This window comes from Condylura cristata, unplaced genomic scaffold (genome assembly GCF_000260355.1).
Source record: "Condylura cristata isolate star-nosed mole 26May11 unplaced genomic scaffold, ConCri1.0 scaffold00014, whole genome shotgun sequence".
NCBI classification, from domain to species: domain Eukaryota; kingdom Metazoa; phylum Chordata; class Mammalia; order Eulipotyphla; family Talpidae; genus Condylura; species Condylura cristata.
In genome coordinates this window covers 32,563,886-32,577,893 of record NW_004567115.1, presented here as the reverse complement: position 1 = coordinate 32,577,893, position 14,008 = coordinate 32,563,886, and the positions used below count along the sequence as shown (strand labels likewise).

The 14,008-nt window shown below is 42.6% G+C and overlaps 1 protein-coding gene across 1 annotated transcript in view; it reads left to right on the top strand.

Moving 5' to 3' along the window:
- ARHGEF26 (Rho guanine nucleotide exchange factor (GEF) 26) overlaps nt 1–14,008 on the top strand; it is a 111,943-nt gene that overhangs the window by 92,408 nt on the left and 5,527 nt on the right. Inside the window, exon 12 of the mRNA XM_004682333.2 lies at nt 5,735–5,944. Coding sequence (XP_004682390.1) covers nt 5,735–5,944 — 210 coding nt within the window. The remainder of the gene's footprint in view (nt 1–5,734; nt 5,945–14,008) is intronic.

The window sequence follows — 14,008 nt, the reverse complement described above, 5'->3', positions numbered from 1 at the left end:
TGCAGCACCAAGTTCAATCCCTGGCCAGGGAGCTTACCCACATGGTACAGCAGACCTCTCCTGAGTCACCCACTGCTCCCCTCAGCAGTGTGTTTCAGTCGATCTGCCTGTTCTACTCCCTACTCTGTCTCTGGTGAATCCTCTCACCCCCCCCCAACACCCCTGGCCTGTACCCCACTTCCTGTATACATAAATAAAGAAATCTTTCCAAAAAAGAACTGCCTGACCAACAGACAGTCCAGATGGGTATGTGCCCCCCTGAAAGACTTGTCATGTCACTTATGTCTTCATGACTCTTGCTTGCCCAGAGCTTGGGACCAAGCATTCCAGTCTCACTCTTTAAACTGGGAGAGAATGTGGATTCCAACAATTTTGGCTTTTTGATATATTTCCTCAGGTACCCAATTTTATCTGGTGACTGACCCATTCAGTCTTCACAAATTTGAAATGTTACCTCTTACTGTGTGCTGAGTTCCCAGATTTTGGGAGGCGTATTTGGGTGTGAGCCACCTGTCCATTCATGCTACAGTGCCAGTATTTGAATCGTTGTAGCTTTGTTTTAATATTGCATAAAGCCAGTTCATTCTTTTTTTTTTCAATCTGACTGTTCTTACATATTTATTTTTCAGTATGTTTTGAATCAGTGTGTTGCTCCCTGAAAAATCCGGTTTGCAATTTTCATTTGAGATTGTGTTAAGATTCTATACTAATTTAGGAAGAATTGATACCTCTAAAATATCAAACTTTCACATCCATTCAAACATTTTGAAGTACTCTGAAGTTTTTGAAGGCTGTTTCTATATGGAAGAAAGCTACATTTACTCCTAAATATTAAGTGGGTTATATGGTTATTATACATAACATGATTTATCCTTTTATACTTTTCAACAGTGTCACTCATATTCATATATAAGAAGGTATTTTTTGTGACCCAACCATGTTTGTGAACTTTCATTTTGCTGGTAGTCAGTGATCATCTGCAAATCGCTGCTTGTAGGTCAGAAACACACCTTTGTCCAGCAGTCTCTTCATCCGCACTCTTCGGTATCTGCAGATACCCAGGCTAATGGTAGACGTCACACCTGTGGATTAATTACTTACTACTTTTCCTCTTAAATTGTGAAATATTTCAGATATATAGGAAATGATGAAGCACTCACATACCCATCATCCAGATTTGCCAGATAATGACTCGTTGCCACTTTCATGTCAGCTCTCTCTTTCACAAACAGAAAACCCATGTGATGCTGCAAAGTCTCTCCACTCTCACCGCCCCCCCCTTCCCGGGGAACTCCTGTGCTGAGGGTGGTATCTTTCATCCCGTGCTCACCACTGCATGCATATGTGCGTTGTTTGGTATTTCCAGAATGTATGTATGTTATATGCAGTTGCCAAGTGACTTGATTTAAAAGTCATAAATATGTGCTCATTATGAGACTCCAACCCTTGTAGGAATTTATGCGAGAAAAAGCATAAAAGGGCTCCATAATCATCGGCGTAGGAGAGCCACTGTTGACCATGGGGTGTGTCATTTTCTCCCTTTGCTGATGCATTGAAGACAGTGAAGCCAAGCCCTGACTGAGTGCCTCTCCCTGGGGAGGACTATGATGTGTATTTACCACTGTTCTCTGCTGAAGTCCTTTACCTTGTTAAAAAGAGAAAAGAACCTCCGCAAAGGCCTTAAAGCAGGTTTGATGGGTAGATCCATCCCTGTTTACACCACAGAGCAAAGGCTTATATGGGTTTGATTGCTGCCTCTGATAGGAGCTCGTGACACAAAGCAGACAGCCTTGGGAGCAGCTGGTGAACTTGGAACCCGTAGGGCACAATCAGAGGAAGTCTACATATAAACTCCATGCGGGAAAGATGGTTTTTCCATTTGCCTTTTTCTGAGCAATTTAACTTCCTAATTACATGATCCAAATTGTTTCAGAGACTATGTAAACCATATGTTTGTTAAATGATAGGACAAACACGGGGAAGTCTGATTAGCATCGACTTCCCACAGGAAAGGGGCTTCTCTCCCCCTCCCACGTGCCAGCTTTCTGCTTGCTGGAAATGGGTGAGTGAGTGAGCAGAGGAACTCCTGACTCTGGGCATCTGCTCTAGAGTCTTACCTCTCCCTTCTGCTCCAGCACTGTTTTTAACACAGTTACCCTGCCTTTAAATGTGAGAGACTAGTTTCTTGCTGACTTTAGGAGAGTGTATTTTCATTTGCTATCTTAGAGATTCAGAGAGGCAAAAGCTCACTACTACTTTGAACCTTTACTTTACGAAATTAAAAGTATGTGTGTATATGTGTGTGTGACAGAGAATGAGAGAGAATCCTTGTGCGAATTAGCAAGAACAAATGCTTTTCAGTTTTGTTCCACTCGATTTGAAAAGTAGCTGACAATCCACTTCATTACTGTGAAGTGAAATCAAGTTTTTATATATAAACATCAGGAAAACAGTAGTGAAATTGTAAAATGATTTATTAAATAATGAAGAAATGTACAGGTCTTGATAAAGTAGTGATAGCAAATGATTGCTAATAAAATCAGCTTAAAAAAACAAAAACAAAAACAAATAAACATGTTTCCTGCATCCAGCATTGAATTCAGATGTCAAACGGTGGAAATAAATCCCTGTTCAGGTGTATTTAACAACAGGCAGATGCATTGTCCCCTGGAGGGGACGCCTTACTGTGATCTCACACAGCTGTGAATAAGGAGGCCGTGGTTTATCCAAACTGGACATTTGAGAGAACCACAGACATAAACTGGGCCCAAAGTTCACCTCAGTTCTTCACAGCCTTAAAGTTGCCATTGGTAAAGAGAACAATTTTAAAAAGTTCTATTAGGGCCCTCTCTGGTGGCGCAGAGGGTTAAAGCACAGCACTAAGAAGCTAAAGCCACTTCAGCATGAGCTCGCTCCCCGCCCTGGAGGTGACCACATGGCACGCAGACCTCTCCTGACCTGCCCACTGCTCCCCTCAGCAGTGTCCTTCTTCGGTCTGCCTGTTCTGTACCCCACTCTGTCTCTGGTGAATCCTCCCACTGCCCCTGCACCTCTAACCTGTACCCTAGTTCTGTATGCATAAATGGATAAGTCTTTAAAAAAAAGTTCTATTTATGTATTCACTTATCTTGTCTCTGATCATTCCCCAAAGGCAAAGATTCACAGCATTGCTGAAACATGCTAGCTGGTATTGTTTGGGTTGAGAGCTCAGTCAGCCCAGTTTTTTCTGGTCTTGATCTTATTCTTGAGGTGTAGCTTTTGTTTTCAGCTTTTAGGTTTCTTGTTTTATTCTGGTTCTACAACCTTGTCGGAGATACGTAGATAGCACAATGGATCTTTTTTTTCTACACTGCCCAAGGTTGCTAGCTTTGTTTCTGGTAATCATGGTCTTTCGATATATAACCCGATTTGTTTATAAAGTGTATTGTTCTGCTTCCTCCTTTCATAACAATCATGTCAGCTTTGAAAGGCTCATTTTGATAGAAAAAATAATATTAGTATACTAGTGTGGATATTCTGTCTGTAGGCGGTCTCTGGAGAGATGTCCCGGGAGCTATCTCGCTATATGAACTTGCAGCTAAGGTAGATTACTTTGCTAGTAACTATTAGGCTGGATCAGAATCACGCATTTTGTTTTTACAGATAATGGTGTGATTGCTTTTCTGAGGAGTAAATTCATTAAGCTAAATTTTAGGAAAAGAGCATAAAGTTTTTTTTTTTTTAAAGATTTATTTATTTATTCATACAGAACTGGGGTACAGGCCAGAGGTGTGGTTGGTGAGAGGTTTCACCAGAGACAGAGTGGGGAGCTGAACAGGCTGACTGACGAAGAACACTGCTGAGGGGAGCAGCGGGCGGGTCAGGAGAGGTCTGCCAAGCCATGTGGTCACCTCCGGGGCAGGCGGGGATTGAACTCATGCGGAAGCGGCTTTAACTTCTTAGTGTTGTGCTTTAACCCGCTGCGCCACAAGGGAGGGCCGAGCATAAAGTTTTTTAAGGAGAGTTACATGGAACTGGTTGACAGATACCCATCACCGAAGAAAGAAATCTTGAGCAACACAGACTATTCTAAAATTCCAAAGAGAGCTGACTATGTGCCAGGTTTTTCTTTATTCTCAGCAATTCTGAATTCATGTTTGCATTCTTATTAAATAGGTAAATTGTTCAGTACCATTCTTAGAATATTTTAAAATGTATCACATAGTTAGATGAAATTTGCCAAGAGCTGAAATTTGCCAAGGAGATGAGCACCACCTGCAAGAAATGATTGTGACTAAGGACTGATGTAATAAACATGAATGAGAGAATATGAAGGATTTAAGGCAAAAGCAAAAGTGGAAGAGTCAATGAATTTTAAGAACTGGTGAGATGAAGAACTGGAGAATTGAGGATTAAAAGTGGTGAGTTGGAGAGACAGGCACTTGGGCATTGAACGGTGTTTGGCACTGGGATTACAGAGTGGTCGGTAATGACAAGGTCTGGGGTATGGCCATGGAGAGATGGCTGAAAGAGGGCAGAGGACAAGAGGATTGCAGGAGAGGAAGTCAAAGGTGGAAGAGCCCAGGGCAGTAGAAGGATCTGCTGCGTGAGAATCCAAGAAAGATGTAATGGTGGAGTCAGTGAGCCAGCAATGAAATCATGAGGGGAGAAAAGATGTCAGTGTCTGCAGGTGATTGTGATTACGAGGTAAACATGAACTTTAAAACTGAGGACATTTTTGTAGGAGGAAGTGATCATCTTCTAGGAGCAGGAATGAGAAGCCAGTAGGCTGAGAGCCTTCAGGGGAAGTAGCATTCTCTAGGGAAAGTAAGTCTCTCTTAAGACAAGAAGACAGCGGGAGGGTTCAGGGAAGAGGCGGAGGAGTTAGGGGATGTGCTGTATGCCCGAGGTGAGTTGCATTTCCACAGGAAGCAGCTGCAGGAGCTCAGAAGCCAGCTGAGGAAGTCGGGGCAGGAGTCTGATTAGACCTGCTCACAGTGCTGTGAGAGTCCAAGGGACGCAGAACCGGTGTCTCGGCACCGTCAGTGATGGCAGACAGTGTCTGTTCAAGGCTGCCATGTGGTACATGAGTCTCACCCGTTATCTCAGTTCCAGGATAATGGAAAATGAAAATAATGGCTTCATTGCTAAGTCATTGTTTTCAATATTGCTTTTATACCTGAGATACAATTCAGTTTATTACTGGACAATAGTAATAAATAGGTTTGATTGGTGAGGGGGTGCTATTGAGTCTTAACCAGATAATTTAAATTCCAACTCGTATATTATTCCTCCTTTCTTTTTACTTCAAGGGTCATTGTTTTACACCTTTGTTAGTATTTTGTCCAATTCATACTTTTTAAAAAGATTTATTCATTTATGCCTACAAAACTGGGGTACAGGCCAGAGGTATGGTTGGTGAGGGGGCTCACCAGAGACAGAGTGGGGAGCAAAACAGGCAGGTTGACAAAGTACATTGCTGAGGGGATCAGCAGGCGGGTCAGAAGAGGTCTGCCACGCCATGTGGGTCAGCTCCCTGGCCGGGATCGAACTCGTGCTGCAGTGGCTTGGGAGAGCTTCATAATGTGGTGCTTTGACATGTTGCGCCACCGGGGAGAGCCCCCAATTTATATTTTCTAGTAAATCTTTTTGTCCAGGTCCAGCCTTCCTCCTCCCACCCCTTTCCCCAGATGTAACATGGACAGTCTCAGACTTAGCCAGCTTATTGACACGTCCCCTTCCTTTTTTCTTACAGTGAGGAAAGTTACAACGTCAATGATTATTCCTTAAGAGATCAACTATTGGTGGAATCTTGTGACAATGAAGAGCTCACTTCTTCTCCAGGGAAGAACAGCTCCACGATGCTTTACTCCAGGCAGAGTTCTGCCAACCACCTCTTCACTCTGACGGTTCTGAGTAACCACGCGAATGACAAAGTGGAGATGCTGCTTGGGGCTGAGACACAGTGAGTATAAGTGGGTGTGCAGGGTGGGGAGAGGGCCACAGAGTTTCAGCACCTCTGCTACTTCCTTCCTGGCCTAGTGCATTGGTCTGCAGACACCCTAAAATTTCCTAGAATTCCTATCAGTCACACAGCCGTGGCTGCTTTATACAATGCTAATCTTTTCATTGAGGTCCTTCCAGTGGCTCAAGAGGGGAATATTATAATTTCCATCTCTGAATTCTGGTGGTGACATGCTTTGATGTTTAGAAAGGAGTTTAACAATCATTTGTTTAAATCCTATTAAAATATGAGCCTAGAAATAAACGTTAACAGATAGTTTTAGCCTAGAATTCAGGTTTACTTTGATGGTATACCTAAGGTCATTTTGTAATCAATAGCCTTCAGCCAAATAGCAAAAGGTGATTTCTGTCAAAAGAAATGCCCAGTTGGGGGAAGGCATAGATGCCTCCCCTGTCCCATCCAGAGTTTATGCGGAGGATGAATTGCCCTCCTGTTTGTTTCCAGTTTCACATCTTATTACACAGTCCATCCTTATAATGCAACAAAGATGGGGACTTAATTTTCAGGTCCACTCCTAAGATGTGATCCATTCTCAGATTGGTGAGCAATTGCAACTAATCCTTGAAAGTTGCAGGCTTTGGGGGCTCTACCCTGGCTCAATCTAAAAACCCACAGATAATTTTCTGACCTTCCATGTTCCTGGTTCCACATTAAGCAAATCAATCAGCAATATCAATTGCAGACCTGAGGATGGAATGAAATCCATGTATAAGTAGTCCGGAACAGTTCAAACTAATGTTCAAAGATAATTTGGAAACGTCCTGTACGGACAGTCTTCATGGGCAGACGTTATGTTGGGTCAGAAGGCAAAGCAGTGGAGCAAGGAGTTCCCAAGCTCTCTGTCCTCTTGGGATTCTAGTGCCACTATCCGCCCTAGTCTGTCATGGTTCTCTAAGAGTTAGGTCCACGTTTTAGTAGTATTTTAACAGTGTTCCCTGGATCAGTAGAGAGACAAAAGAAAAATGTTAAAACTATGAAACAAATTATCATTTAGTATTTTTTGGCCCTAGAGGTCACTTTTCAAAGGGCAGAAGAAACTTACGAAGCTTAGGTTGATGTAAGCTACTTGAGATTTGAGAAAGCCCACAATAGAGTGTTCCAACAAAGGAATGAATAAGTGAAGGAGCTTCAAACTATGTGTTTGTTTATAAAGCAAAGAAATGTTTTTTCTAAAGTCTTTGAGTTCTTCTGTTGAAACTGCTGGGAAGCCCTGATATATTCCAAGCCTGCCTTGCCACGCTGAGGAGAGAACTTTGGGTGGGCCTGGTGCAGGCTGTTATATCCAAAACTGAGGCTCGAACTCTAAAGGTGATTAAACCCCTTGGTCAGTCAGTAAAATCTGGCCTAGCCATTCTCTGTTTGCCTCTTTTGAAAGGAGAATTGAGCATGTCTAAATCTTGGATTTTATATGACTTTAGGGATTTCAAAAAAAAAAAAAAGCAAACATTTTGAGATCAGTGTTCATCCAGAAATTCTAGAAAATTCTCAGAAACTATAGATTTTAGTTTCATATTTTTTAATGAGTAATAGTGAAAGTGCACTGGTTTGGCTGTGTTTTCTGATGTTTTGTGTTCAGATGGGTGTTTGTTCTTTATTTCAGCCTTGTCAGTATATTACCAGAGCTTTTCCTGACTGGCTCATTTGTAATTTATGTAGTGTCCACCACTAGATTCTGAGATGAATCCAAGGGCGTTGGAAGCCCATTGACATGTCCAGTTCTTTCGCCACCACGGCCAGAGCCTTTCCTGGGACAGTCTGCAGCAGTTGTTCTGTTTTCTTGCCTTTTGATCTTGCCATAGACTGAATAGATGCCATTTCCTCAGTTAGAAATGTTCTCAGAATATCTAGTTATGTCATCCATAAACCCATGGGTATGACTCATATTTGTAGTTCTTTAATTAAGAGAACATTCCAGAGCGGGCAGAGGGGCAGATGTCTCCTTGGGTACAGAAGGAGTAAGTGACTCCCTCATTCCTTTTCCTCCCACCAACTCAATTATAGTTGAAAATTAAATAAGCGAACAAAGCTGCTAAGCTCACTGGGTACTGGTGTTGAAAGACAACTTATTATGGCCAAGCTGCAAGTTTCTTAAAAATAAAAATGTTGGTTACTTACAAGTCTGTCACATTGTTTGATGCCATATTTGAAAATCTGCAGGTCAGCTTTGGGCTTCCTGGTTTTGAACAATCACTATGTGACATGTTTGCTTCTGTAATTTGCTTCTGTAATTACATGAAGGGATATGTGGGTTTTATGCAGGTTTTCTTCCTCGTATGCTGTATGCAATTAATATGATTCACTCGTACCTTCACTGAGAAAACAAGGCTTTTACCACACCTTTGGCCTTGAGTCATTGAGGGCCTTCAGACTGATCACATGTATCCTTGGGCTACTTAATCTTTGGTTGAAAAGGAATAGGGTTCATGCCAGATATTTTTACCTTCTTTGAAAAACTTTTCTTAGTAGAAATCACCTAAAGATAGAAAAAATGTAAAACCTGCAGTAAGAGGTGTGCAATTTGGCGCAAGGATAGTTCCTCTTTTGTATGACAGTGAAACTGTGGCGGTGACTTTTACATGAAGAATGCAGAAAAGCTCCCCAAAGGAAATGGGGGAAACAGCAAACACTTAGTGAGCATCTGGGTTGTGCCAGGCACAGAGCCAGTAGCAGGAGGAACCAGTGGGCGTTTCTCAAGAAGGCTGGGGCTTCAGAGCTGAAGGGAGTTCACAAGGTGACCACAGTCTTGGCCCCACCCCCCACCCCACCCCGTGTTAGTACAAATCAGTCTGGCTCTGCCTTTGCTCACACTGTCCATATGAGGGTACACCGAATATTTTGGGGATTGATCGACAACCAATGTATCAGCCTTTCTCTAGCTAAGGCTTTTCTGTACTTCTGTGGGTCGGGGAAATACCGCTTCTCTTACAGCTTCTATCCGTTGTCCTTTTTGTGCTATTGGAGCAAGTTTTCTCTAAATTCCACTTGTTTTTCAACATTTGCTCTTAAGGATGTGGTTAAGCTCTTTAAAGATAGATATCTAAGTTATGTAGATGTGTTACATCTGCCCCCTAAAAATCTTAATTTACCATATTGTTAATGAGACCATCATCTATGGAAAATACAAAAGCTTGCCCTTTTTAAAGGATGAAGGAAGAATGTTTTACCACCAGCATTTCATTGCACTTCGGACCTTTCAAGAGAATGTGGGAGCTGGAGAGCCCCTTTTGTCTGCCTTATTAAAATGAAGCGCAGACAGCTGAGGCTGGCACAGAGCAGAGGCTGTGACAATGGTGGCCCTGGTTTCCTGCCTTCGCGGTGGAATTTGGGCAGCTTTTGAATCCAGTGTCTGCAGTGATAAGCTAATCCTCAGGACATGGTCAGTAGTGAACCCCAACTTTCTTCACCCATTATAGTTCACTGCAGGGTATATTCGCCTTCAATTGTAATAAAAGATTCTTCTCACAATTTCGCTCTTACAAAGAATTAAATAAATTCCTAATTGAGTGTGGTTGGTCCTGTCAGCCATTCAGATGACCCATTCTGGGCCTCCTCATAAAGGGGCATTGTTTGTAGGGAGTCTTTGGCCCCCTTCCTGCTTCTGTTAATGATTTAATTAAAAACAGGAAGTAAATGGGATGGAATAAAATTGTAAATAGTATGCCTGACATATGCTTATGCTTTAGGAAAAGTGCATACTTAAGAGGTGTCGGATTATATGGAAAAAGTCTTTGTTACTGGTTTTAGTACCTATTACCATCTTTTCCCCCTCTTGAATCTAAAATTTATGTTCAGTAATGCTTTATGTTCATAAAGTTCCCAGCAAAGAGCCTGATCATCACCATCTTTAACAAAACAGGAGGTCAGGTAATGACCTGGGACTTTGTCACTGAGTAAACAAAATACTGACTTGAGTTTCGCTCCAGGATTTTGGAATATACTTGAAACCTCATGAACTACTTGATATATAAAGAAATAATTGAGTTAACTGTCTAATATACCACAAAATCAAAATTTTAGAGCTCTTTTATTAGGACATGGGAATTCTTTTGCTTTGGTCAGATTTGTTTAATTAGATAAGTTTGAGCTGGTGTTAGCTTTATAAGACTTTTGCTCACTGCACACAGGATGACTTCTGTGTCCTATTGGTTTTCTTTCATGATCAGTGTATTGAACTCACCCAGTTAAATTGAATGTGAAGGAATGAACAAAAATGACCATCTTCGAAGATTGAATGGTTTTTTTCCCAAAGGCTAGAGTATAGGAGTTTCGAAGGAAACAGGTAAATGTGTAGGCTGAGAGGAGAAACACAAATGGTGCCTGGTCATAAAAGGAATAAAAGAAGAATTAGACAGTGGTTGAGGTTTCTTCACTTCAATGAAAAAGTTAGAAAGACCCATTGGGGATAAAATTCTTGGTGAACATTCCACTCTACCGAGAGTCCTCTGTACCTCGCATCGTCTTTCAAAGCCTACTTCCCATTTTCTTAGTAGGTGTATCTATCTAGCAAGTGCTGGTACTGCACAGGAAGTCTGTCTTTGTTCTATCTTGGCCCAATTATAGGCCTCTGGCTTAATTATATGAGTGAGCAAGGGCTGCACAGCTAATTCCCGAGTTAAGAGAACATCGCTGTACCCTTCTATGCCATCCAGAGGGATTTGCAGGTCATGACTAGACAGAATGGACAGGCATTTTTTCTTTAAAGATTTATTTACTTATGCACACAGAACAACTGGGGAACAGGCCAGAGGTGTAGGGACAGTGAGAGGCTTCACCAGAGTGGGGAGCAGAACAGGCAGATTGATGAAGTACACTGCTGAGGGGAGCCATGGGAGAGACAAGAGAGGTCTGCTGTGCCAATGTGGGTCACCTCCCTGGCGGGTGACCAAACTTTTGCTGAAGCGACTGCGTCTCGCTTCTTAGTGCTGTGCTATAACCCACTGTGCAATAAAAGGGCCCTAGGCAGGTATTTATGTTAAAACTCTTTTCAGCTCCACCTTCTTCCTGGGTTCCATTTTCTGTTCTATCACAGCACATTGCACGCTGGATTTTATGGGTTTGTTGTCTGTTGCTACTCTGAGAACTGGGAAAAGCAAGAGACCCCCGAGAGGGAGGTACTCAGTAAACAGAGTAGACAGGCAAGTCTTGGGGACTTATATTCCCGAGATCAACATGCTTGTGATGTTACTTATTCTATTGCTGGTTGAACAAAGGGGGAAATCTTTGGATTGGGCATGGCATGGACTCTGAAGTCATCTTGATTGTTACATGGTGTTCTTGGAGAAATCAACTGTCGGCATGTGAGTCCCGGATTTTATATCTAAATCTACTGAAAGTTTTGTCTCGGCCCTGGTTTTTCTTGTTCTTAGAATTCCTTCATGTGTTGAGCAAGTCTCTCTGCTTTAGTGCTTTCTGCTTCTTACTAGCAGTGAACTCCTTGGCAGAGCTCTTGGAAGCCCTGAGGGGATGTCGTGTGGTTTTGACAGCATCTAAGAGGGGGTGGGACTGACTCAATTGAAACCATTTCAAGAAGCGGCTCCTTTCAGTGAGGGCAACAAGGAGTGTGTTGTTCTGTCCTCTGGAGTCCCTGTGAGGGGCCTCCGTGTCTAAGGGATGTCATTAGCATCCCGGCAGCATGCCACTGGAGTGAAAAGTTTCATCTGCACTTCTGGAAACTGGCTGGGGGCTGAGGCTCTACTGAAAGTGGCCTCTCCATCCCAGAGACGGCATGCCTGGGATCACATCACAAGAACTGCCGCAGCAGGAAGGGCTGTGTAGAAACCCATGTTGTAAGCCAAGGAAGAGTCAAACTTGCCTGGGTGTGGAGTACAGAGACTCAAATGGATCACTGTGGATTTTTCTGGTGAACAACTCTCCCACATGAAGCTGATATTTCACTTTCAATTGCCTTTGCACTTTGGAAATTCCAATTGAGTATGAGTGAGAAAAACCCATCTTACCCAACAAAAAGACGGTGTCAAAGATTTGAGAGTTTGCTTGGGATTATTGTAAAGGAAGTTGTGATTTATTTGTCTTTTATAAAACCATCCTAAATCCCTTTGTCCCGTATTAGGGTGAGATAGAGCTTTTAAAATCAAAACCGTGACATAAGTTTCTGTGTAAATTGTACATGTCGCTACCTGACATACCAGCTCCACCAGAGCCCAGACTTGGTTATTCTCTTAACTGAGTCTGCCTTTCAGCATCCTGTAGCTCCCACCCTTCCTGGTTCCCACAGCATTTCATAAACACCTGCTAGGGATACCACTTCACATCCCAGACTGCTTGGCTTTGATTTTGACCGTACTTAACCATTTTACTTCGAGCTAGTGTGTCACACACCAAACTTCAGCTTTGTCCTCAAAAAGAATGGCAATATTAATGAAATATAATGTTATTGATACAGGTTAGATTCGCTGGTACTCAGAAAATACTAGCAAATTCCATACCGGGTATGTATATTGATTAGAATAAGGATCAGATTCTTGCCCTCGCAAAGCAGATGACCTGGTAAGAGAAACAGAAGTCAATCAATGATTGGGGGGGTCAGTGAACAAAAATGATGATGAGTCAATGGGTAGGATGATTATTGAGGCCCTGAGGTACACTCCCCGGCAGTACTCTGCAGAAATGCAGAGAATCAAATAGGTACAGTGCGGCCTACATCGAAGTTTCCATTAGTGCGAGGAGCCTTGGGAAGGCTGCATGGGAATGGGGTTATCAGGCTGAGTGTGGACAGAAGTGGGGTTCACACACTGGAAGAGGCCTCCTGGGGAAGATGAAGCTCATGTTTTCAATGTCCAGTGGATGTGTTGAACAGAAGCAGTTGGATACACAGTGTACAAGTCATTAGAGTCCATGTTCCTGAAGGACAAGACAGGTAAAACCAGACTATGGTGATGCACATTAGAGCAACTCTACCTTTGTAGGAGGGGACTAGTGGAGGAAGGAGTAAAGGAACCTCTTGGCATAGCTGTATCTTGATCTGGCAGCAAGCATAGACATGGGATATGTATACATAAGTAAGCCCTCCCAGACCTATGTACACTCAAGATTAAAGCAGTTTTTATTTTCTGTATGTGCATCGGTTAAGAAAGTTCCAAGCGTATATCTGTCTTTTTGATTTCCAAGTAATATTCCATTGTATATATGTACCACATCTTGATCCAGTCATTTATTTTTGGGCATTTGGGTTGATTCCACATCTTCCCTATTGTAAATAGTGCAGCAATAAACACAAGATTGCATTGTCCTATATAACTAATTTTTTTTGTCCTTTGGGTAGATACCTACGAGTAGAACTGCTACACCATATGAAAGCTCCATGTTTAGCATTTTGAGAAACCTTCAGCTTTCCATGGCAATTTCACATGGGTGAAGTGGTGGTGGAAAGTCCACAGGGATTTAAAAAAAAAAAAAAAAAGAGGTACAAAGAAGAAAGATGTAAAAAATACATATAAAATAAATTTTTAAAAAAAGGGTCCAAGAGTAAAATTGAATGGTTATGGCTGGCTCAAGTAGAGGGCAGCTCATATTTGAAAGTGAGAAGGGCAAGTAGGAAAAATGAAACAGCATGAGGGTTTCCTCTTCTGTAGGGAGCTGACTCTGGGTGAAAGGACACACACTGGGGCGTGAAGAGAGGAGACAGCAAGAAGCAGCTCTAGGTGCAGGCATTAGTGAGGGAAAACGTTTTTTAAAGTATTGTGCCTGAGGTGTTGCTTCTGAAAATGGTGGACATTGACTTTGGTTTGAGTCATTTTACCTGGGAGCTTCTGTCTGGTCTTTTCATCCTTAAAATGGGCTTTTGGGGGTGCTCCTTGGGGGCTCAGTGGGTTAAAGCCCAGCACTAAGAAACTAAAGCCACTTCAGCATGACTTCGATCCAGCCTGGGAGGTGACCCACATGGTGAGGCAGATCTCTCCTGACCCTCCCCCTGCTCTCCTAGCAGTGTGCTTCATTGATCTGCCTGTTCTGCTCCCCACTCTGTCTCTGGTGAAGCCTCTCACC